Raw genomic sequence first — 24,545 nt, forward strand, 5'->3', positions numbered from 1 at the left:
CTTAATCACATGTTCCATTGTATTTAACAGGTCTGTGTGCATCTTGTCTCTTTATTGCTATTCAGGTCTTTAAGTCTCAAACAAAATTTTTATACCTCTTCCTATTTCTTACAGTGCCAAACTCAAGTGCTAGTCATATTGGAAATCCTGGGAAAAATATGAATTGAACAGAACTGAGTTGAACTGCCTCATTCTGCTTCTCAGCTGCATTCTAAGGGCAGCCACACCATCTGTTGCTTATCTACCATCTGGAAGTGGTTCTTTTGCAAATGCCTGTATGTGCTCATTAAAGTTTCCAAGGACTGGGGTCTTTGTCTGGCCTGGCCTCAGGCATTCTTTGAAATCTTGGGCACTGGCATGCCTTCTGGACTTTTCTATCCATTAGCAGAAAGCACACCTCCCAGGAGTCACTGACAGTAAGGAAGCTGAGCAAAGACCAAACTAGAGTATTTTAAATTCAGCAAGATTGAAAAGGAGGACTAATAGCTAAGAGTAAGGTTTGGATGATAATGGTGATGATGTTTTGGTGATAATTATAACATTTAACATTTTCCCCTTTTTATTTAACGGTGTTTGGCTGCACCTGTGGCTTGTGGAGTTTGCCCAACTAGGGATCAAACCCGCACCACAGTAGCCACCCAAGCCACAGCAGTGGCAATGCTGGATCCTTAATCTACTGAACCACTTGGGAACTTTTTCTTTTTTAAAAAACACTTTTTTTTTGGTCTTTTTTCTTTTTAGGGGCCCTCCTTCAGCATATGGAAGTTCTCATGCTAGGGAACAGCCACTACAACTTCAGATCTGAGCCATGTCTGTGACCTATGCCACAGCTCAAGCAAAGCCACATTCTTAACCTACTGAATGAGGCCACGGATCAAACCCACATCCTCAGGGATACTAGTCAAATTCGTTTCCACTGAGCCACAATGGGAACTCCCTAAACATTTTTATTGTTTACAATTTGCCAAGTAATTGTAAGCACATTACCTCTATTACGTTACTTATTTCTTTAAATAATATTATAACCTAGATATTATTCTCAATTTACAGATAGGAAAATTGAGGTATAGAAAGTTTAAACGACTTATCAAGGCCTACATAATTAATAAGCAGTAGCATCAGAATTTGAACCCAGGCTATTTGGCTCCAGAATAAAACTTTACTGTAAGGTTTTTTTTTTTTTGCCTTTTTTTCTTTTTCTTTTTTTAGGGCCTCACTCATGACATATGGAAGTTCCCAGGCAATGGGTCAAATCGGAGCTACAGCTGCTGGCCTATGCTACCGCCACAACAACTCAGGATCCAAGCCATGTCTTCGACCTACACCACAGCTCAGAGCAACACTGGATCCCAACCCACTGAGCGAGACCACAGGTCAAACTCGAATCCTCATGGATAATAATCAGATTTGTTTCCGCTGAGCCATAGTGGCAACTCCCTACCGTAAGGTTTAATTTATACCACCGCATTTTATGTTAGTCAGATCTCCTGAGGAGACTGGTTGGTAACCCTCGTCTCTGAACAATGCACCAAAACCATTGCTCTGCTTGGGTGATGGTTTGCAAGAGGCACTGAGAAATCCTTTTTTTTTCAAGCCTCACATGGTTTTTAGACTTTTACATGCCAATCCTTTCTTCATCTGGGGGAAAAAAAAAAGTGAGTTGCAGAACTGTCACTGTGAGTCCAAATTTGGACTATCATTTGTCTATAAGGTAATTAATAGAATTACAAGGAGAAGAAACAATTTTTGTACATGGTGTACTTTTGTGAGAGATGGAGAAAATTAGTGCTTAGCACTCCATCGTGAAAGGAGAAGTTGTAATTGGATGTTACTGCTGTCAATGTTCCTGAGTAGAAAAGAGGAAATGGCCTTAGAAAGGCTGTGCCCAAACTGTGTCCACAGAGCTTGGGTGTGAACTGACCTCTCTTTGTTCCTCCTAAGATGCTGGGGGTGGTCTCAGAGAATGGGGAGGGCTGGGAAAGCCTTTATCATTGAGGATTTTGAAATAATCGAATGGACCAAGCAAGTTAGCAGCAGAGAGCGGAGAAACAAATATAGTTAATATTATATTATTAATTCGTATTATCCTGAGTAGAAAATAAAAATGGAGTTTGTTAAAAATTGCATAAAGCATCCTGAAGTTCTGAATTATTAATATACTGATTTATGAAAAGGTTCCATTTAAAAATTGATGGCCTGACAAGGACAAATAAATGGTCCCCTGATATTTGGAGGATTCCCTAAAACATCATCAACAGTCCCTGGACAGTTGATAAAACACTCTGCCTGTCTGTAATTTTGAGCTGGTAATTGGCCTACTGGTGACTGACATCCCTTGACCAAATAGGCGTTATATCATTGACAGCGCTTAAGACTTTAAGACTCTGAGTCCAGATGACCTTGAGAAAGTATAAGCAACATTAACTAAGTGACCTTGGCCATAAAACAAACTTGTTCTTTTCTTTATTGGCATCAGCCAGGATCTTAAGGTTTCCATCTATAAAGCCTTATGAACGTATGTGTAATTGAATTTACAATTTAAGCCCAGTTCTTTTGGGCAAATAAAGTCCCTGGTGATCAGTGTGGTTGTTCCACATACAAATGCCTCAGTGAAGAAAAACTGCTTCAGCCTTCCTTGACGCAGACACGTAGTACCTTGACCCAGCTCTTGCCTAATAAATGTCAATTTATTCCCTCAGTCTTGCCTGAATTCAGATGATGGATAGTGAAACCTCACCTGAGCTATTTTTAAAAAACAAACTTTTTTTTTATGTTGAAAATCAAGTATCCCAAATCTGAAGTCTAAGGTCATGCTGTCTTTATGAACAGCAAAGTCTAGAAAAAAAAAAAAAAGTCAATGGCTGGTGGTGAAAATTTTCGTGAGTAACTTTTGGTTACACTTTTCAGGGAGAACCTTCACAAAAAACATCCCTTGTTGGAGTTCCCGTCGTGGCGCAGTGGTTAACAAATCCGACTAGGAACCATGAGGTTGCAGGTTCGGTCCCTGCCCTTGCTCAGTGGGTTAACGATCTGGCGTTGCTGTGAGCTGTGGTGTAGGTTGCAGACGCGTCTCGGATCCCGCGTTGCTGTGGCTACAGCTCCGATTCAACCCCTAGCCTGGGAACCTCCATATGCCGCGGGAGCGGCCCAAGAAATAGCAACAAAAAACAAAAAAAAAAAATCCCTTGCTTGTGCCCCAGAGACCAAAATGAGAGGGATTAGTGTATATTGTCTCTTTGTGGATTTTGGTAATGCCCACAGTCCTTTCCTCCTGACAACTGCCTATACTCCAGCTGCAAAACAATTTAGAATCAACTTGAAAGCAAAGAGATGGTTTCACCATTTGAGTGTGCCCAAATGGATACTTTTGGGGAGTTTGAGGGGCAAAAGCACTTTAAGTTACACTGTTTGATGAAAAATTGCTTCCTGTTGGATGTTTCCTTGAGACTGAGTGCCGAAGGAACCCAGGTGAGCAAGGCTTATGCCCCAACACTGGATCAGAGTATGCTAGGTTAAGTCAGGCAAAGGTAGTTTTCCTCACTGATTCAACAACCCAAGAGAGGATATTGAAATCCTCTCAAAGGATTAAGAGAGAAAGGGAGGGTGGGAGACCCCAACGATGCCGCAGAGGTGACATGTTAATGGAGAGCCAGGGCAGAACAGAGTCCTTGTGATCATAACTGCTGTCACTGAGTGACAGGGTTCAACTACCCTGAGAGCTAAAAGGCTGGAGTGTTTCTTGCCCTTGCAGCATAATCCAGCTTAAGAACCCTGCATGTGTATCCCTCTGAAGCTTTCTGACAGCTTGCCTCCCTCAAGGGGAAAACTAAATCGGATTTAGCCCTTCTTGTCTTTTTGCAAATAAATTCCTTCTTGATAAATAGGGTTGCTGGGCTACAAGCTAACTTGTAAATTGAGGAATAAGGACTGTGTTTCTTCCTCTGTGGATCTCTATGAACCCTTCCTGCTATGGTCTGAATGTTTCCCTTCCAAATTCCTTTGTTGAAATTCGGACCCTCCAAGATGATGGCCTCAGGGAGGTGTTTAAGTCATGAGGATGGAGTCCCTGTGCGTGGGATTTGTGCCCTTATAAAAGAGGCTCCAGAGAGACCTTCGCCCCTTCCACCTGTGAGGACACAAGGAAAAGTCTTCAACTTGGACGAGAGCCCTCATCCAGCCATCACTGGCACCCTGATCTTGACCTCTAGCCTCCCCGAACTGTGAGACATAAACTTCTGTTGTTTATAAGCTACCCAGTCTGTGGAGTTTTGTTATAGCAGCCTGAACATCTCCTCACCTCCCTCCCTTCCTCTTTCTCTCCTTCCCTCCCCTGATAGAATTCCATCTACCTGAGTGCATTTGTTCATTTTTTGAAAACATATTTCCTGAGTGCCTACTATCCCTACTATGTGCCTACTATCCCTACTATGTACCTACTATGCACCAGATACCGTTTTAGGTTCTGAAGACAGAATGACAAACAAAAGAGACTTATTCTCTACCCTCAAGGAACTCACCTTCTAGAACTCTCCCAAGTTTGACTGTACCCTTGCTCTTTCATTGATAGCTTTATGCATGTGTGGCAAGTTATGTAGCCAAGCTATGCCTCATTTTCTCATCATCTATTGGTGATACTATTATCCCAATTGGCCTTTATAAGGATAAAGTAACATAATAAAGCAGTTAGGAACAGGGAGTGTGGCTGTGACCCAGTGTGCAAAGCATGTGGCTGTTCTCCCTGTCATTGCTGATACTATCTTCATGCTCTTTCTCCTTAAGGTGCTTATGGTCTCGTCATTTGCCTGGTCACCTGAGAGACTGCTTTTCCTTATGCCTCATATTCCGGACCGGGGAGCAAGGAGGAGCCTGCTCTGAAAATGCCCAGGGAGCAGCAGCTGTAGGAAGTGCACTATTCAAGCACACCTTAATGTGGTCACTGCCAGGAAATGTGGGAACCAGCATCTTTTATGTTCAGAGGCATGTGAGCAGAGGCAAATCAAAATGAGGCTAAGGAGAATACAGAGATTGCTTGCACAGTAGCAAAGTCAAGTTTATTGTTTTTTCAAAGGGGAGCCTCTCTCTTACGTGCATCTTTTCTTTTCTTTTCTTCCTTCCTTCCTTCCTTCCTTCCTTCCTTCCTTCCTTCCTTCCTTCCTTCCCTCCTTTCTTTCCTGTCTTTTTTAGGGCCATACATGGGGCCCTTGGAAGTTTCCAGGCTAGGGGTCATATCAGAGCTGTAGCCTCCAGCCTACACCACAGCCACAGCAACACCAGATCTGAGCTGCATATGCGACTTATACTGCAGCTCGTGGCAACACAAGATCCTTAACCCACTGAATGAGGCCAGGGATCAAACCCACATCCTTGTGGATACTAGTCAGGTTTGTTACCACTGCACGACCATGGAACTCCATGTGCATCTTTCTAGAAGGCAGTAGAAACTTCTGTCTCTATTTTCCCACTTTCCCACTTTTTTCCCACTTTTACTTAAAAAGTTTCTGACATTGGTGAAAGAGGTAAATCTTTTCAGATATTTTTGCAGACATACCTAATTCTACTTTGGCAGTGTCCCTATGTCCAATGTGCCTTTCAGGTCACTTTCCTGGTTTCTGACAAGTATTGTGATAAATTGCTAGCTGGCAGGGTAACTCGTGTTTCTTCACACTATTGATTATAGGAAAATTCAAGTTTTCAGAAAGTTGGAGAGCCATATATTTAATATCGTTTGTCCTTAAAACAACACTTGTACAAAGAAGAAACAATCACCACACACCTTCATTAAATCAATGACATATTTCTTAAATAAAAAAATTAAAAATCATATTTTTAATGTAGAGGAAAAGAAAAATTCTAATTTTTTGCATTACTCTACTTTTTGATAAACCTCTGGGTAGAGTTTACTCTTAAAATGTTTTCGTTTATTTATTATTATTGTTCATTGTCAAAACACATTTACTGCATAAGTAAGTCCAATTTTGGTGAACTGCTGCTGTTATACAAAGAAGAGTTTGCTTTTTTTACCCTTAGTTCTTTATCTCTAAATTAATATTCTTCACAAGTCAAAGTCGTCCACCCAATCCTGAGGTGACAAGTTCATTTTCAATAATCTGAATGTGAAACTTTGACAAAGGTATCTCAAGAGTTTATTTTGCTTACAATTGCTGGTTTCTTTCTTTCTTCTTTTTTCTTAAATGTGCAATTACCAGTTATAAGAAGGTTCTAGCCTGTCTCTGTCATAGACCAAGTGTGTGATTTTGAACAGATACTTTGGCTTCCGAGGGTTTTGTTCTCCTCATGAGTAGTGTGAAGGGTTGAGCTTTGTCATTTCTAAATCTCCCTGGATTTACTAAAATCCATTTTCCCCCTGGGGGAAATATAGTATCTGAGACTTGATAATAAAAGTACTACAGCTTATTTCATAACCAAGGCAGAAATCAGTTTTGTTTTTCTGGGCAAATAACTAAAAAGACTTGAATAACAAAATTCACTTGATGCTAAAACTACATGGATTCTAACTTTACTCTCCTCTGGTGCCTCAGAGGCACTCCAGGCTATTGAAGGCTTCAGGCTGCGCTGGGAGCACTGGCCCTATTGGTGCAGATGCAATATTAGACTGGAGTCCCCTGAGATTTTTTGGGTTTTCATTCTTCAAGTAAATTCCAGTGTCAACACATTTACGTATCCTCTGCTTCTGTCTCACCCAGTAGAGAACAGAAAGAACAAAGCAGTGACATTCAAGTATTCTGATCGCCAAACTTTCAGATTTGGTGGGTTTCATACACAATTGACTAACGGGTGTTAAAGGGCAAGAGAAGATATTGAAGACACTGATCTGCGGATCTGAGTGTACTAAATTGGGGATAGAAGGAATGACACCTTGGGAAGAGAAAACATTGCTTTAAGTTGACAAGAGAGCAGCTGATGTCCTTGTCATCAGATTATGTCATTAGACATTTTATTTTACAAGTGCTTAAGGCTTTTTTTTTTTTTTGGACAGATTCTTATTCCCCACCCTCCTCCTCTGCATATGAAAGAACCACTGAGAATATATTGCCAGTTCCTTACCTTGAAGAAGGTCATTGTTGATCCATCTCTGACTGCCCCATATTCTATCTTGGTTTGCTTTGCCAGATCATCTGCTGAATCAATGGGGGATTCCATTCGCTCTACTGTCAAGAAGGCAGCCAGATTGGCAGTGTAGGATGAAATGATGATTAGGGTGAAAAACCACCATATCCCTCCAACTATTCTGGTTGAGAGAGCTTTGGGCATCAACTCTGATCCTGTGATGGTATCATCAGAGTAAGAGTGTTAAACAGAGTTAAGAGAAGTGGAAGACTCATGATTCAACACTAGTCTAGAGAGAGAATGCATTTTTGTGACACAAAACAATAAATCTATCAAGGACTTACTCTCTTGTGTGTAGGTGAATAGATACATTTTTAAAGAAAATGAAGCAAAATCAAATGATTTTTTTATCATTAATCATTGACACTATTTAAAATGTAATTTATTGACATTCAATGATATTAAATGGTTTTAACCCTGAGATATTTCTATGTCTAAAATTTATAGATAGTTTAGTTTCTTAGACTTGAATTTGTTGGATTGTTTTTGCTGAAAAGTCAATCCTCAGACTCTGGCCTTTTATTATTATCTAATATGCATCTTATTGTATGAAGTAAATGTTTTAGGTTGTACAACAGTGAAAGCTTTGACATGCTAACTTATCATTATTTAATATTAAAGAAAGTATGAGAGGCTTTTGAAAGATTTACATATGTCATTTATCATATATGCTTTAGTAAAACAGTGGAGTTTTACAAATCAAATAAAATTGGATGCTGCCATACTTGACAGTAGATGAATCATTTTTTACTGTTTTATGTTAGTTTGAAGTCCAAATAATTTTTTTTTCTAATGTAGATTCTTATTTAACTGAAAATAATATATTCACTGAAAAGGCACAATTTTGTCCCCAAAATGCTATTTTAAAATTAACTTCAAAGACTGTGAGTTTCTCAGGTGAAAATGGGCCCTTTATGATAATATCGAAAATATATCAAATATATCAGGAAGGGTGTATATATACATATATAGGTGTATATATATATTTTTAGATATTCTCAGATGATTCCTGATTCTTTGTGTAAAAGATAATAGAGAAGCATTTAATGTGTTTACCAAAAAAACTTTCTCTCTTAAAGAAAGGGTATGTGGGAAGAGTTTATTTACACAAAGGACAAACATCTGTGAAAATTCTCCAGCTCAAAACTTTTGATCAACCTAAGCTATCAGAATCTATAAATCCAGCATCAGAATCAAAAGGGGCAGAAGGGTAGAGCTCACCCCAATTGTATCAATTCATGGATGGATTTTGATTAACATGCTTGCCTGAAATTCACCACCAGTTCTGTCCTTAGCATTTCCTCCATGAACTTGGAGCAATGACAGATTTTATTGAGACCAGTTCAAAAGTGAACGGAAAACACCCTGAGTTAAAAAATCTGAAGTATGAAGTTCAGCAGGTGAGTTATCTAGTTTAAAGGAGTCTTTCACTATCCCGTTTGGGTGTTTGAAGTTTGTACTTAATGGCTTAAGATAGAAAGGGAAATTACCAATCTACAAATAAATGAGCTGATGCCCAAGTTTAATCTATAAACAGTTACAAATATTGCTCTTGAAATCAAAGCCAGCTCAAGGCTCGTCGTGATAAGCAGATAAAAGTTGGTAGAGTTTCTTAGCTTTGAATTAGATCTATTCTCCTAAAGCAATTAGGCATCTTGCGCTTTATTCTCTTTTAATGAGGTTAATGGCTTCATTGTGGTTTTTATTTCCTTCTTCTGTGTGTTTGTTTGAATTTGGGTGTGTACAAATTTACAGGTTTATAATAGTTTTCATTAAATTGCCTCCAAGGATTTAGTAGAATAGTTTGTTGCTGTTGTTTTAATCTTGAGATTTAATGGGATTTATACGCCCATGGGTGTGTGTGTGTGTTTAATGCCCAAGTTTGTTTCATATCTTTGTACTTAATTGATCTAGCAGCCTTGTGGCAACGTGATATTATTTTAGCTCTTTAGTTGGCTATCATTAAAATATCATTTATTTCATAGAATAGCTGTGGGAAATAAATAATATGGTTAGTAGACATATTTTATTAGCTTATAGGTATAGATTTTCTGCTGTAAATTTATCCTTATTTTATTTGGTTGCATTTGTGAAGAGATAAGGTTTTAATTTATGATTTGTAAAATTATGCATTCTAGGGCAGTAAAACTGGACAGACAGATGGACAACCAACTGTTGACATGTAATAATATATTCACATCTGTCGTAATTTAAAACATATATTTATATTTTGGATGAAATTGTCTTGAAAATTAGAAAATAATTAGTAGAGACCTACTCAGATTACGTTTAGGCCCTTGGTAGATGGTATGAATTAGATTTCTCAACATTTCATCTTTTTAAAAAGTTTCATGCAATTTTGTGATTTTCATGACTCTCAATGTTAATTGATATACTGAGAAATGACTTCACTCATGTAGTGACAATTTGCCTAAATTCAGAACTCTAGAGGATGAAGTTACGAAAGTAATAAAAGTAAAGAATCATTAGAAAATATTTGGGATGAGAGACAATACTTGCTGAAGTCTCTTTAGTGCCTTTTACGGCAGACATGACAGCCAATCCTGATCCAGACTTTGCTCACGCTCTGTAGAAAAGAGAAAGCCTGATCATCACGTTAAAGAAAAAGAAATTAAACAAACTGGTTTCCAACTGAGTAGTGACAAGCTTCTGCTAACCAGAGCACAGTAATCAATACAGAAGTCAGCTACCTGGTCAAACGCCACCTGCTAAGGACAGATGCACTAACAGTCACCAGTACCACAAATTTGTACATTGCCATATTTGTTTCACCTGACAAATATTTCTTGAAAAACAAGCAGAGTCTGGTTGGGGCTGACTGTCATGTACCCAAGGTAGTGGTAACGAGCAGACACTGCATCCCACAGTTTGTTGTGGATGATGGTGAACTCCAAACAGGGAGAATATAAAAGAGAATTGGGGGAGGGGTAGATACACTCAAGTGAAAAAAGGCAGTCACTGGCCATTGTCATATATACTCGCAAATTCTTGCTGCATGATCTATGAAAACCCACGTCTATATTTTTCTTTTTTTTCTTTTTTTTAGGGTCGCACTTGTGGCTTATGGAGGTTCCCAGGCTAGAGGTTGAATCAGAGCTGCAGCTGCCCGGCCTATGCCACAGCCACAGAAATGCCAGATCCAAGCTGCGTCTGCAACCTACACCACAGCTCACAGCAATGTTGGATCTTTAACCCACTGAGGGAGGCCAGGGATGGAACTCCTATACTAATAGATACCAGTTGAGTTCGTTACTGCTGAGGCCCAACAGGAACTCCAACATATTTGTCCATTCTAATGGTACAGGAAGGTAAGCTATGGGGAGAAGGGGAGTCTCTTTCACTCTTTGAAAGTAATTGCTCACAAATAAGTGCTTTACAAACTAAACGTGTGGGTAAAGCAGGATATAGGGTCTAATGGGTTTTCCTGCAGGACTGAGAGTTCTGTGCTATGCTCTAAACTCAGGCAAGTGATTTCTAGTAAATCAGGTGCTGTGGCTACACCTATCTGGCAGAGCCTGAATAAACTATACTTACTTGCACGATGAGAGGATTTATTCACTTTCCTCAATTATTTGGTATTTCTACACTAGAGACCCTTGCTCTTTCTCCCTGGAATTTTTAGACACATAAACATTTCGAATAGTGTGATAACAACTCCCTCATGAGTAGACAGGTTCACGTCTAGGTAACAAATATCTCTAATATATATCCCAGTTGAAATTTCCTTTGCCAATTTATTTTTGCAGCTTGTTGTCAAATGAGCTGACAGTCCAAATACAATCGCATCTGCAGCTTATGATTTTCTTAAATTAATGCATTTAATCTTGAGAAGTATTTTCTAGATCATACGCCTGGAATCAAAGCTGAGGAAAATCCACAAAAGAGTTGGGTTTCTTCCAAAGGTTAAAACAACTCACTCCCCCTTCCCTCTCAAAACCCAAATCCTCCCAATCACAGAAAATGTCTAAAATATGTTACATTTCTACAGTTTGAATTTTATTTCCCCAAACTACTCTGGTTTACTGTTGCTATGGTTACCAATTGAGGGAAATTGTAAAAAGTTACTGGGAAGCTAAAATGAATCCCAGTAGGGTTTGCCAGAGAGGTAATTAGGTGACAATTTTAGGTACTGTCAGCTATTGGAAGAAGGTAAATCAACCTGATTTTCAAAGGATTCAAATTTTACTCCTTTCAAATTTTTAACTTGTAAAGTTACAACTAAAAAGGAAAAGACTAATATCTCTATCAATGTAAATTTGTAAACAATTTCTAAAGTACTTTCTCCTTTCTTCCATTTAGGAAAATTTGTATCTGCTACTTGATGGCAGCCTTAGTTTAGATCTGTGGCAAAGGAGTTCCATTTCTGTCATATTTTTGTCTTTTTTATTTTTAGAACTGTCTAGGAAGACAGGTTCTATGTTTTAAATGCCTGAGATAGTGTTCAGCCTACCCTCTAGCTTCTTGGTGGAGTTTACCAGCATGAAAGCCTGTCAGCATATTGTGGGATGCGTGTGACAAAGATGGGCAACCGAGGTACCTTGTTGCATGAGAGCTCCAACTCCAAACCAGAAACTATTTAGTAAAGTAAAATTGTTTTCCACCACGTCTGAGTCAGGGTTGCATGGGTGGGGGTTATACCACTCGTAAGGTGTAAACCTGCAGTAGTTAACAGAAACAGTCTGTAAACATCAGATCAATACATGCGATACCCTCAAAAACCCACTGAACAAAGTGGAACAACTAGCAACTAATGACAAATGCTTCAAACCAGACAGTAGGCTGTATTCATAAACTTACAGCCTTTGTGGGTAAAGTGCAAGGGAGCCTTTAGTCATTACATTTACCAGACTTCTGATTTCTAGGCAGAGCCCATTGGTCGTCTGGAGTTCTACTCCTCAGATCTATGTCTCCTGCATTCTTCTGAGTTTTCATTCATTTCCATTTTACTGAACCACTAGATGGACTGCAAAGAGAGGTTGACTCATCCCAAGTATTTACCCCACAGAGTAGCAATGACAATGACATACACACTGTGACAAATCAACAGCAATGTCAAAGACCTGTGTTCTTAGGTATTGCGGGAGACACGAAAGAGAGGGGTGATTGGCCTTACAAGGGGCGCCTATGGACAGAAGCTTGAAGAAGTCTATGTGGTCTATTGATTTCATAATGCATCAAAGGAGATGCAAATTTGAAGCAATGAACAGGAAGAAGGTCTGGATTGGGTTGTTATTAGATGTTTTCATGATAGTATATGGAGATAAAAATCACGATCCTTAAATGAAGTTTGAATAAAGTTCAAACTTAGAAGGATCCTGGCCCAGTCATAGGAGTTCAGTAGTATTAAATGCATAGCATGTCTTAATGGAGAATTTTAGGTTCACCGTTTTCTATAGATTCATTTTTAATTATTTCTAAAGTTTCTAACCAACTTTAGGTGGTTAGAAAATAAGCCTTAAATAAGTAACTTGAGCTCTCTGGCCTCAGTTTCCTTATTTGTAAAGAAGAGGAATCCAGGTATTTCTGAGGTGTGTTAAGATAAAAATGGGGGGAACCGAATAAATTTTTGGCTCTTTATTTCTGAACATCTGTCTGACCTCCATAGCCCAAAGAGCTCCCTGTCCTGTGATTAGTTTTTAGGGCTATCTTTCCAAGGGGCACTTATTTTTCCAAAAAGACATTAGCAGATGCTCTGCAAAGTGATCTGGAAATGATTTAAAATGCAGTCGTTCTTAGCACTGGGAGCTTTGCCATTTGCCATTGGGTCCTTTTAATGCAAGCAGTCATGTTACAGAAACGTTAAAACACCATAAAGCTGATAAGAACATACGGAATGCTCTCCAGCCATAAGGTTTCGGCAGTAAACAATAGCAGGTTGCTGACACATAGGGGAGAGCTGGTGTTCAGGTGAATACATTATCTATAGCGGAAAGCAGGGCATATTGTGAATCACATACAAGGAAGGGGGCAGACAGTTCCTCTTAATGAAAAACCATTCTCTAAACCCCCAGACATCTTCTGAACAGTATTCAGTGTCTCCTCATCAAGTCTTAGGGAGACTGGGATAATAGCCTCATAGTTTATCCCACAATAATGGTATCTGACTCATTACTGCGCCTTCTCCACAGCTGTAGGGCACACAGTGTAGGCTCCTGTGAAGCTTATGAATATAGCTTTAATTGACAATGCTATGCCGATACATTTTAATTACTGTTTCAAAACTATAATTAAGTTTTTAATTTATACACTCTTATAACCATAGTAGTTTGCCGAGCTGAAGAACCGAATACCAATGTTAATGAACCTACTAATTGAAGCAGTATGCAGAGTAAAGATGCCATTACTTAAACAATATCATTGCTGCTTGTACAATAATTTAAAAATATAAATTGCAATACATTATGAGGATTGCGCATTCAAAAGAAGGAGTTTTCCTAAACAGACCTTAAAACCTGGCAACTACCAACCCCCTGATATTCTGGCATTTCTTCCTGTATATGCTCTGATGCATGAGCTCACCACTTTGCTTTTTGCAATGCTCCTTCTAACCTGGTCTTGTTTCATTAATTCATATTTTGCAGTTATAAGTGAACAATTAATCTAATTTTCCATGGCAAAAAAGAAAAACTGTCTAAACAGCAATGTGATTCTGCCTGCTCTGCAGAGATATTCTAGGTTCTTTCTCTCCGGGATCCTGAGTGACTAGGGGAGCATGTAGACTAAGGAATATTAAATAGTGATTTGATGCTGTGCTGGAAGACCCTGACTTTTCATAAAGCAACAAATCTACCTGTGGTCTGGATAGAGATATTTCAGCTTGAAATTCCTAACACTTGCTTTAAGATAACCAGTGTGACAGCAACGTCAGCATCCAAAAGTCTAGGGGAAGATTACTAGACCGGCACCAATGATATTCTGAAGCTACTATCCTCAACAGATGCTGATTTTTAGTAAAATGACAGAGAAAGGGATGAATGTGCTTAGAATCTATGTCAAAACTTACATATGGAAGATTAGCATTATGTTGAAATACAGAGGCTTATTTCAGTTTTGTTTATATGTGCCAGACTATTACTTGAATGGAAGATATAAAATAATGGTTACACTGAAGCTCTCTAATTAAGGGACCTTTTTTATGGCTAAGAATGAATGTTGGGCTGTATCAAGAAGAGGGAGATCTCTATTCATTTTTCAATGCAGAAAGTACTATTCGATCTTGTAATATAACAGTTGTGTTTTTATGACAACCTTAGAGTTCCAGTCAAAGGTATTTTTGATTTTTCCTTGACAGACGCCAGCTTAAAAACTGTTCATTTTTAAGAAGAGGAGTATACAGTATAAGATGTAAGCAGATATTATATCTGGATATTTGGCTTAATTTAAATTGTGTATTCATGGTGGGTGTAATTCCTTGGTTTATTTAAATGCACAAAATAATTAGAAAAAATGTCAACCACAAAACAAAGATGCCAGCATGCACATTTGTAACAAGTCATAGTAACTAAAATTTTTGTGTGGTTTTCCTTAGTTTATCTAACGTTATAATTTCAATTCAGTTCAGCAAATGATTTGCAAACCTCTGAGAGCATTAGCCTAGATGCAGTGATGGGCTTTACTTTTCCCCTTTAAAAGGACAAGAAGGGCTATTCTTCAAAATGCAAAATCAAAAGCCTCTCTAGAGCTAAAGATGATTAGGAGGTTAACTATTTTTCATTTTTACTTCACTAACTTTGAGTGCAAACCACTAAGGTGGTAACAGAAAGTCATTTTCACATCTTAGCTTACTGATGCAAGAGACCAAGTTCAAGGTCTCAAGCTAAGAGGCTGGGAAGTAAATGCAAATTGGCACACTTACTCACCCAGAATTTTGTCTTTGGGAATCACCTCCAAGATACATTTAGTGGCTTTTGGAAGTAGAAGCAGGAGTGGGTTCAAAGGTGTGGAGAAGATGAGTGTAGTTGAGAGTAGGAGCTCCATGACAGTGTACCTGCACACTGCAGGAAATTACTTTCTATATTTTTAAATTTTCTATGTTTTACCACTGTAGGAAACTTGTTTGCAAGTTTGCATTTGATGCATGACATCTCCACTTCCGCAAGACCCAGAGTGAAAGGGAAGACAGTGAGAAGGGAGTGACAAGGAGAATAAACTACATAAAGAAGAGCTGGTTTATAAATGGTACTGTTGGTTAAGTAGGCACATTGAGTGGATAGTATTGACTGGGGGGAAGGAAGCTGCTTTCTTAATTGAAGCAGAATGAAGTTAGAAAATGTAGGGCTCTGGGTCACCAGCAGCTTGTGGAGGAACAATCAAAATAAAGAGGAGAAAACAAATGAAGATTACATTGTCCTGACCCATTCTGGAGATAAAATAAGGCAATTTAGAGGCTGAGTTAGGGTCAAGGGTACTTTCAACCTGTGTGCTTGTGAGGACTTCTGGATGCTGCTGAAACAGCCTTTTCTTTCACTGGTTTTGGTCAAGTCAGGGTGATAAGTAATATAGTGACTTGCTCATCAACATTGTTTTGCTTATTCTACTCATCAGCATCACTGCCTAGAGAAAGTAGAAAATTGGGAAATATAGAAACTCACTTCTCTGTTGCCCTCTGCTGCATGGATTGCTGTATTAGCACTAAAATCACCCAGCAGGTGTGGTCCCTGAACAAGGGAATGGAACAGCAAGCCAGTACAAGATTTCTTATTTATTGGTAGAGGGTACACCTTAGGGTAGTCATTCATTAAATGGCCATTCTAGGGCAGTTTTCATTTCACTTAGCAGACAGTAATGAGAAATGACCTCCAAAGGTGAATGCTTCATCTTGGAAAATTTGATACTCAGAGCAATATCATCTTTAATTATTTAGAGCATGGCGTTTCAAACTTGATGCTTTTGATGTTTTGGGGCAATTGTTTGTGGTGGGGTGGGGGAGGGCTGGTCTGCCCACTGTAGGACATTTCGCAGCATCCCTGGAGTCTACCTACTAGACGCCAGTAGCATCCTCCACCCTCATCTGTACCAATCAAAACCTATTTCCAGACATTCCCTAATGTTCCCTGGGGGACAAAATCTCTCCAAGGTGATATCCACTGATTAAATATTAAAGTATCAAAGGATAATATCACTCTACATCCTGCTGATATATATTTTCTGGGCTACATATCGAAAGCTTTGGTTATTATTTAAAAGTAATTTAATATCTGGACAAAAGTAGGCAGACAATCTAGGATCTGGTAATGGTACACTTCATGAGGTATAGAGACCTTTATTACCCCCATCTGATATTGAATGTATGTGTCTCCCACACAAAGAGCATATACTCCTCCACTTTGACTATGTCAGCCTTGCGGATCAGTAAGACCTTTCCAGACTAAGTTATTTTTCTTGGCTTTCTTTGTAAGTATGCCAGGGATAAAGCTACCTGACATTAATCAAAACCATACAATGGACAATGACAAAGAACTAGCATGAAGAAATATTTCTCTTAGAAATTCCTGGAGGGAAAACAAAAATTGATTAGGGAAAAAGTTCACTGAGTTTTGTTGAAAGATGAAAAAGATTGAAAATGAGTAGAGAACATAAAAAAGCAATTTTTTTTTACATGGTTTGTCAAGGGATATCAAATGTTTAAGCCAACAGAAAGATAAAAGAGCTGTGTTTCAAATTCAGTATCAAAAGTATTTAGAAAATATGATCTACCGAATGGTACAAAAATCCTTTGAACAATTGTAAAGAGCAGAATGGTTAAATGTAGTTATCTCAAAAAATAAAACCTAAACTGAATCATCAGGGTAAGATAAAGATATCTTGCCCCCAGACTGCATAGGTAGCTAATCTTTCATAGCTACTTCTAGAATTCTCTTGTTAACTGTCTAATGTATTCACATAAAAATTTTATAAAAGTTTCGAAATATTTGTCCTTATTCCTGAGGATTTCACAGTCTTGCTTAATCTGGTGTTTCTTATTTGCTACAACAATTACTAGCTGACTTTTTTTTGCTATTTTGCTTAATTTTGCAAATATTCCAGGAGTCAAGTATCTGGGTAGTATTTTCTTCTTCCTTTTGAAACATTTTAGATTTATTAGCTGAGCTGTTGCTTTTGTGGCAATGTAACTCAGGGAAAATGGGTAAAAAACCATTTTACATTGCTTTAAATAGTGGTAAAATTAAATCAATATAAAAATTATCTTCCTACTATTTTTAAAAATTAAATTTATGAGGGAGTTCCCATGGTGGCACAGCAGAAATGAATCCGACTAATATCCATGAGGATGTGGGTTTGATCCCTGGCCTCACTCAGGGGGTCAGGGATCCGGCATTGCCCTGAGGTGTGGTGTAGGTCAAAGATGTGGCTCAGATCTGATCTGGTGTTGCTGTGGCTGTGGTTTAGGCCAGCAGCTGTAGCTCTGATTCAACCCCTAGCCTGAGAACTTCCATATGCCACAAGTGTGGACCTAAAAAGCAAAGGAAAAAAAAAAAAGAGAGAGAGAGAAGAAAAGGTACCTTTCTGAGTAATTAGGAGATATTCATTTATAGAGTGGCTTTTATGAGGGAAAAATTACCAGACTATAACACCAGGCAAAACTAAAAGGATATTTTAAAGTTCTTGATCTCTGCCTACCTCGAGAGCATGCAGGTCAACCTAACACTGACCTAGATCTCTTGCAAGTTCAGTAGCTCTGGAGCTTACCTTGCGATCACAAAGAGGACACAACTGACTCCTAAGCAGGCTAAGAGCACATACATCCATATGTCAGGAGACAAGGGGTTGAGGAAGGAGAAGACGCCTGGATTGGTGCCATTGGGCTTCCGGTAGAGAATGCTGATGCCCAGGGTCATGAAGGGCTTGGAGAAATCGATGACTTTCTCCCTCACGTAGGTGATGGTAAGAGGAGCCACCGCCAGATCAGCCTTCTGCAGAAGCAAGTTTGAAATTGTCACCTCAGCTCTCTAGCTTCCTGGAAAATGTCTAGACTTTTCCTGGTTCTCCTGACTCCTAGCCTCAACTTCAAATGGTTCTCACACAAGAAGCTCCGGTGATGACTGGCTCTAATACAAAAACAGTTGATTTATACCGTCATGTTTATGAAATAGTATTCACCAGCAAACAGAAACCAGAGGATGTGAAACACACACACATAAGATATGTGTGTATATACTCACGCACACATTCTTTAACTAAATGGAGGGGGAAAACCTGCAGAAGAATGTCTTGTAAAAAGGGCATGTGAGGGGAGTTCTCATCGTGGCTCAGAGATAACGGTCCTGGCTAGTATCCATGAGGACTCAGGTTCGATCCTGGCCTCGCTCCGTGGGTTAAGGATCTGGCATTGCTCTGAGCTTCGGTGTGGGCTGTAGATGTGGCTTGGATCTGGTGTTGTTGCTGTGGTTGCATATTAGGCCGGCAGCTACAGCTCTGATTTGATCCCTAGCCTGGGGACTTCTGTATGCCACTGGTGTGGTCCTAAAAAGACAAAGAAAAAAGGCATGTGAGAAAAGTAAGAAATGAGGAACTTGGTCATAAAATTAGTTGACAAGATGAGATTCGTTCTGACCTGCAAACTTCATAATTCTTTACAAGAATCACATGAGTATATTCTTTAGCAGTAAGGATGAGCCCATAAATTTTTATCCTCCATTTTTATTCTTATTTGCCTTTCTAAGTAGGCAAACTACATTTGTAAGTTGTTTTCTCTCACTTTTAAAACCATTTTTTATGACGCAATAAAATAAAGTATGTCTTCTGACTCTGATTCAGCCACCATAGCTCATGGCAATGCTGGATCCTTAACCCACTGACTGAGGCCAGGGATCAAACCCGCAACCTCATGGTTCCTAGTCAAATCCGTTTCCACTGCGCCGTGACAGGAACTCGCTTCTCATAATGCATGTCCTTAGATCTCTAACACTGTTATGTAGGAGATGTAGTTTTGCTTACGTGATCAATAAGTTCTTTGACCATTCCATTCCACTCTCCTTTATCATTCTGAGCTCCATATTTGCCATCAGGAACGAGTTTAACATCATAAATGAAACCCAGGATGTTTGACAATTCCTTCAATAGGTCTAAGCAATAGCCTTCAAATCTGTCATTTCCATACAGGGGCTTATCAGATTTCCTGTACATCACGTAGGGTTCTTCCTATAGGAAACAAAGCTTATATGAAACCCTGTTATAATGAAAGGCAGAATTTAGTTACACAAACTCCATCAACACCCAGAAGATATAAGATCCTTTGAAAACGATTTTTAAGATTTGAGGATACTAAAGAAAGATACTCGCCTTCCTGCCTTTGCCAAATTCATCTTCCCTACATCTCTGTAAAGACAGAACACTTCATGTTTCACTTTCTCTCCCTCCTCTCTCTTTGACTGAGAGTCCCCCCCCCCCCATGGCTGAGGGCAGAGCTGTGACTGAGTGGTGTGATAGAGACACAGTCACGTCAAGCTTTGGGCCTGGCGGAGAAGCAGTGGATGATCTGATGTCTGGGTGTCTGGCCTCTAGCTGTGCTCACACCCTGTCTGGCCTTTAGCTGTGCTCACACCCAGCCTGACAGTGCTAGACCCACCCTCCCTCTTTTATAGGTGACATTCACCTGCTTACAAAAAGGAAATCTAAATGGGCAAATGTAGCCTCTTGATCTTCAAACTTCCTATCGACTGAAAACTCTGAAAACTCTAATTTTTTCATTTCTCAGCGAAATTTCATCTCCATTTCACTCTTCCTTTATTATTTACATGTTTTCCTTGGTTTCTATCAGGGTGTCTTATTCAAAGACTATTCTAATGTCTCCTTTTATCATCCATTCCATTTTCTTATTTGAACTCGCCTCAGAGCTCACCTCTGATAAATTCTTTGTTTATGTGTTTACATGATCAATCTCTTATCCTATGAATAATGGACCTTTCCTTACAACTATGTCTATAAGCTTACTCATTCTCATTTGACCAAATAAAAATTTATTTTAGAAAATCATAACAGTGACCACATGACTGAGTTGTCCTTTATGTTTAGGCTTATCCTCCAACAAACTGATAGAAGTAGAAAACGCTATATTTCCATGAGAAATTTGCAGAGAAAGGGGTTACCAGGAAAACAAAACCGTTTTCATTTAGGGTGATCAATTCTCAGCAGTTAACCATTTCAGAAACAAATTGGTCTGACACTGTGGAATAAATCAAATAAAACAGGAATGTCTGAAAGTGGAGGTCTTGGGGTGGCCACTGCCTTTATTTCTTGGATTAGGGTGCAGCAAAGAAGGCAAATCAACAACTTGTGGGTATACAGTGGCTGGAGGAGGGTGTGATAGGGCTTCCATCAGGGAGCAGGAAGCATTTTTACCTGGGCTTTTGTCGAACAGTCAATAAAGGAACTACTTACAGAGGAATGAGTGGAGTAAAGGGAGCCAACAAGGGTGGAGGTGGGAGTGGGAGTGAGATGTAGATACCCAGAGACCATCATAATTAGGAACTAGGGCTGAGGCAGGAATGGGGGGATAGAGGGCTCCAGGAGTCCTGCACAGTTAGAGTAAGTAAGGAAGCAGGACCATTGACAAGATAGAAGCTAAGGTTGTGAAGGATGAGAGTCTGACAATATCACTGGGAAGCAGGGGAAGAAATTTCCTTGCATCTCTTCCTTTACTCCCCTGGCCTCTTGCTATAATGTCTCTTTGGTTGAAACCAACCAACAGCCAGAAAGCAAGGGAGACAAGGTGGGTAAATCTAGAGAGCAGGGCAGAACAGAGCTGAGAATGGACCAGAGGTAGCTCTTCAGAGCAATGTTGGAAGCTTATAATTCAGTCCAATAACAGGTATACACAAATATAGGCTCTTAATGTCCCAACTAAAAATAGACATTTGCAGACAGAGTTGTTGGCATGAAATAGATATGCTAAGGAATCCTTCAAGGTCTAGGGTAGCTCCAAATCCCAGACAGCCCACTTACCAGAATTGTGGTGACGATGAGTGTTCGGTTGGCCAGTGAATCAGTGATATTATTGGACCTGTCTTTGTTGCCATCCGTCATGTTAAGCCCACTGTTGGAGTTCCAAATCCCAATCTATACAGAACACAGTACATCAGAGGCTGCTGGCTGTCAGCGATGGCATTTATGCTAAAGAGAGACCCCTTCTACCTCAGGAATAGGCACAAAAGCTCATCGTCTGGGGAGAGGACACCAGGACAGCACAGTGGAAGCTACTACATGTGAGAAATGAAATAATGGAAGAATGAGTGTGGAAGGAACAGAAAATTTATACTACGTGGGGTGGACATGGGAAGGTCTTTTTGTTTTGAATTTATAAATATCAATTTTTTTTTAAAATTTAGAATATGTAAATGAGTCTCAGATTTTCTTCCAATATGTATTTCTTGAACACCTACTCCTATGCCAGAACTTCTTCTAGGCATTGGAGGGCCTAGCAAGGAACAAAAGAGACAAAAATTTCTGCTCTTGTGGAGCTTGCCTTTTATTGATACAAAACTTATGTTGTGAAAGTATTAACTATCAATGCCTTTAAAATGTATAAGAAATGGGATGGAGAGAACATAGATGGGTAATACAGAGACTGGGCATGTCCAAAAGGGAAAAATCAATGGAAGAAAAAAAATGTGGATGAGCAGTAGACTAAGTTTTAGGTCAATGTTCCTTGGGGAGCCAGTCCTGTGTGGGGGTGTCTCTTGTGGACTCTAATCGCACTCTGTACCTCTTCTGTACCTCTGTTCTGAACCTTCTTCTGTTATTATCCTCTGTTAACCTGCCTTACTTGTTCACTTGACCACAAACACCTTCGGGGAAGGTATTCGCATGTATTGCTTATTGATCTTTCCATCATGGAACCAACCATTGTGATTGGCAGTTGATGAAGACCATTGCTCTTTTAAGAACTAATAACCCAAATTTCCTCCAGTGGCCAAGTTATTTCTGGGTTATTAGACCCTGTAAAGAGATGTAGGGAATCGAGCTCTTTGTCTGAAGCCTTTTGTAGATATTCACTGCCAGCCTAGTGAGATGGAATGCAAACCTGGTTGCTGTGTGACCTTGGACAAGATGCTAACCTTTCTGAGCTTTGGTTCTCTAACTATAAAGTACATTATGGGGATGTTGAGAAGATCAAATGAGAAGATGCATGTGAAAGTGTTAGTCTGTTAAGGGCTGTGCAAACATCAGCAATAAAGGACACCAAAGTGACTGCTCCAGTAATTTATTTAAATTTGCCCTATTGTGAAATAGCTTGGGATTGTTAGCAAAACTTTTTCAAAATTTATAAGCTGATAAAGTAAAAGAGCTGATAAAAAAGGGGGCAGTTTAGGAACACTAACACTTGACATGACGCTGGGATGGACAGCGTGAACCCATGCTTGATCTCTAAGTATATTCTTCCAGTGGGACATTTGGCTGCCTGCACAGAGTATGAACTTTCCAGGCAGACTCTTGTCCAGATTCTAAATTTGTAATCTACCAGCAGCATGACCTTGGGCAAGTTAATTAACCCTGCTGGGCCTCAATTTCCTCACCAGCAAAATGGAAACAACAATACTTTTCTGATGATTAAACACAATTTTACCTGTGGGAATGTTAGGCTCCTCTCCTTTTCTATATCTTTACTTTGATTTACCGGCTAAGTGTAGCAGCTGAAAATTCATTTAACTTGACAAATATTCTTTTTAGAAATGTTGATTCTTTGAGGAAGTTTGAAGGACTGTCACACATTGGTATGAACTATTTAAATTTCTCTGTCTTCTTTCTATACTTAATTAGGGCTAGCTGATTGTCCAAACAAGGAGACAGGTCTAGGTAAATGGAAGGGGCTATGGGTATTTTTGCATTTGAAAGTATTTTGATCCTGTTTGTAGAGAGGTTACTAGAGATAGGATTAAGTTATAAGATAGCACCTTTAATAATAATTCAGTCTATTCTAGATCAAGCTTGATGCCTGTTACTTAGAATGTGTACAATGTATGTCTGCTGGTTGAAGGGTCTTTTCTTTGTCTGTCCCTAAACTCAGGAAAGGAGAACAATTATTTCTGCCCTCTCTTCTATCTGTACCTCTTTCACTTTTTTGGGGATGGCAGGCACCCCGACTTCTGGGAAACATATCACAGGCTAACTACAATTGGGATTCTATTGGTTTTCATCCAAGCTATTCTTTAGGTTGTGAACAATTGACCTCTAACTCTATGGAGACTGTGCATAAATTGGGCCTTGGCTGTACTTTTAATTAAACCTTGACTTAGGCAGGGGGGAGAATGGAACCTAATATTTAACTAACTATTAAAAGGTGGAGAAAAAGAAGTGTGTTTTTAGCCAATATGTTAAGTAATGAAATGTGTTCTCTGTAACTACTATTTCTATTAATGTCAAGTGTTTCAAGGATTTATAGAAATATTTGAAAAAGGCGGGTGGAAGAGCCTTGCAACATCACCCCCTTTGAAAATACAAACATGAAATTGTAGTAAATACACCCCATAGCTTAATATATGGTTTTATTACCAGCCTTATTAAAAGTGTAGCAGGTTAGATATCATTGCTGCTTCATTTCTAATCCAATGAGTCCCAAAGCCCCATTCAGTGAAAACTTTCCTACATAAAATAAGAAAAGAGAGAATATTTTTTTCCTACTATCTATGGAACAGAAGTTCCCTCAAATCTAAAACAGCATCAAAATATAGTAAAGATCAGGCTATTTCTGGGACGTGGACAATATCCATATGGGGATATCCCTGTGGGGTTTGAATGACCTCAGCCTTCTGTTTTCAAATCTTTTAATCAGTAAAGCAGGAGAGAGAGAGAGACAAAGACAGAGATAGAAATGGGGAGGGGTTTCTTTTAAACCTAAATTCTCAATTGGCTTTCCCTGTTAATTGAAGTAAATAAACACTCAACAAATATTCCTTTCTAAAAAAGCTGGGTCTCATGATTCATGTGGATTGGAGGGAGGGATGCAGTTAACCAGATGCCTGGATGTTTAACATTTCAGTCCTGTTCTCTGACCTTGGAGAAGTGCCTCCAGGAAGCAGAACCTCAATTTTCAATCCGTAGAGCAAAAGCAGTCCGCAGTAATTTACCAGTGAGAAGTAGTAGAAGGTGGATCAATTACTTATGGGGAGGAACACTCAAAAGCTAAACTGTCTGGTCCTACCTTCCTTCACTTTGTAAACTGGCATGAGGGGCAGCCATTTATTATCTACGACAACAGAGGGAAGCACTTGAAAATGAGTGTCCAAATGCCTTTCAGCACCTTTAAAAAAAAAAAAGAAAATGTAACAAAGGAATGCGCTAAGAGTGGCTAATGTCTGTCTTCCAAATCTGGAGTGTGATTCACATAAACTCAAAATCCGAAATTGCTAGTGAAATAATCAAGTATCCAGAAAAAAAAAAAGGAATCCATTTCCTAT

The 24,545-nt window shown here is 39.2% G+C and overlaps 1 protein-coding gene across 9 annotated transcripts in view; it reads right to left on the reverse strand.

The window, feature by feature from the left end:
- Positions 1–24,545, reverse strand: part of GRIK1 (glutamate ionotropic receptor kainate type subunit 1) — a 419,248-nt gene that overhangs the window by 39,093 nt on the left and 355,610 nt on the right. For 8 of the 9 annotated variants that reach the window (XM_005657138.3, XM_021070896.1, XM_021070893.1 and 5 more), the window contains 5 exons: positions 21,094–21,207; positions 19,087–19,290; positions 17,839–18,062; positions 11,687–11,805; positions 7,066–7,283 (listed from right to left, as the gene is read on the reverse strand). In XM_005657138.3, the coding sequence (XP_005657195.1) occupies positions 7,066–7,283; positions 11,687–11,805; positions 17,839–18,062; positions 19,087–19,290; positions 21,094–21,207 (879 nt within the window). Of the gene's footprint in view, positions 1–846; positions 5,665–7,065; positions 7,284–11,686; positions 11,806–17,838; positions 18,063–19,086; positions 19,291–21,093; positions 21,208–24,545 lie in introns of those variants that run through there. The other variant, XM_021070897.1, reaches the window with a different exon arrangement.

Source organism: Sus scrofa, chromosome 13 (assembly GCF_000003025.6).
Source record: "Sus scrofa isolate TJ Tabasco breed Duroc chromosome 13, Sscrofa11.1, whole genome shotgun sequence".
Lineage (NCBI taxonomy): Eukaryota > Metazoa > Chordata > Mammalia > Artiodactyla > Suidae > Sus > Sus scrofa.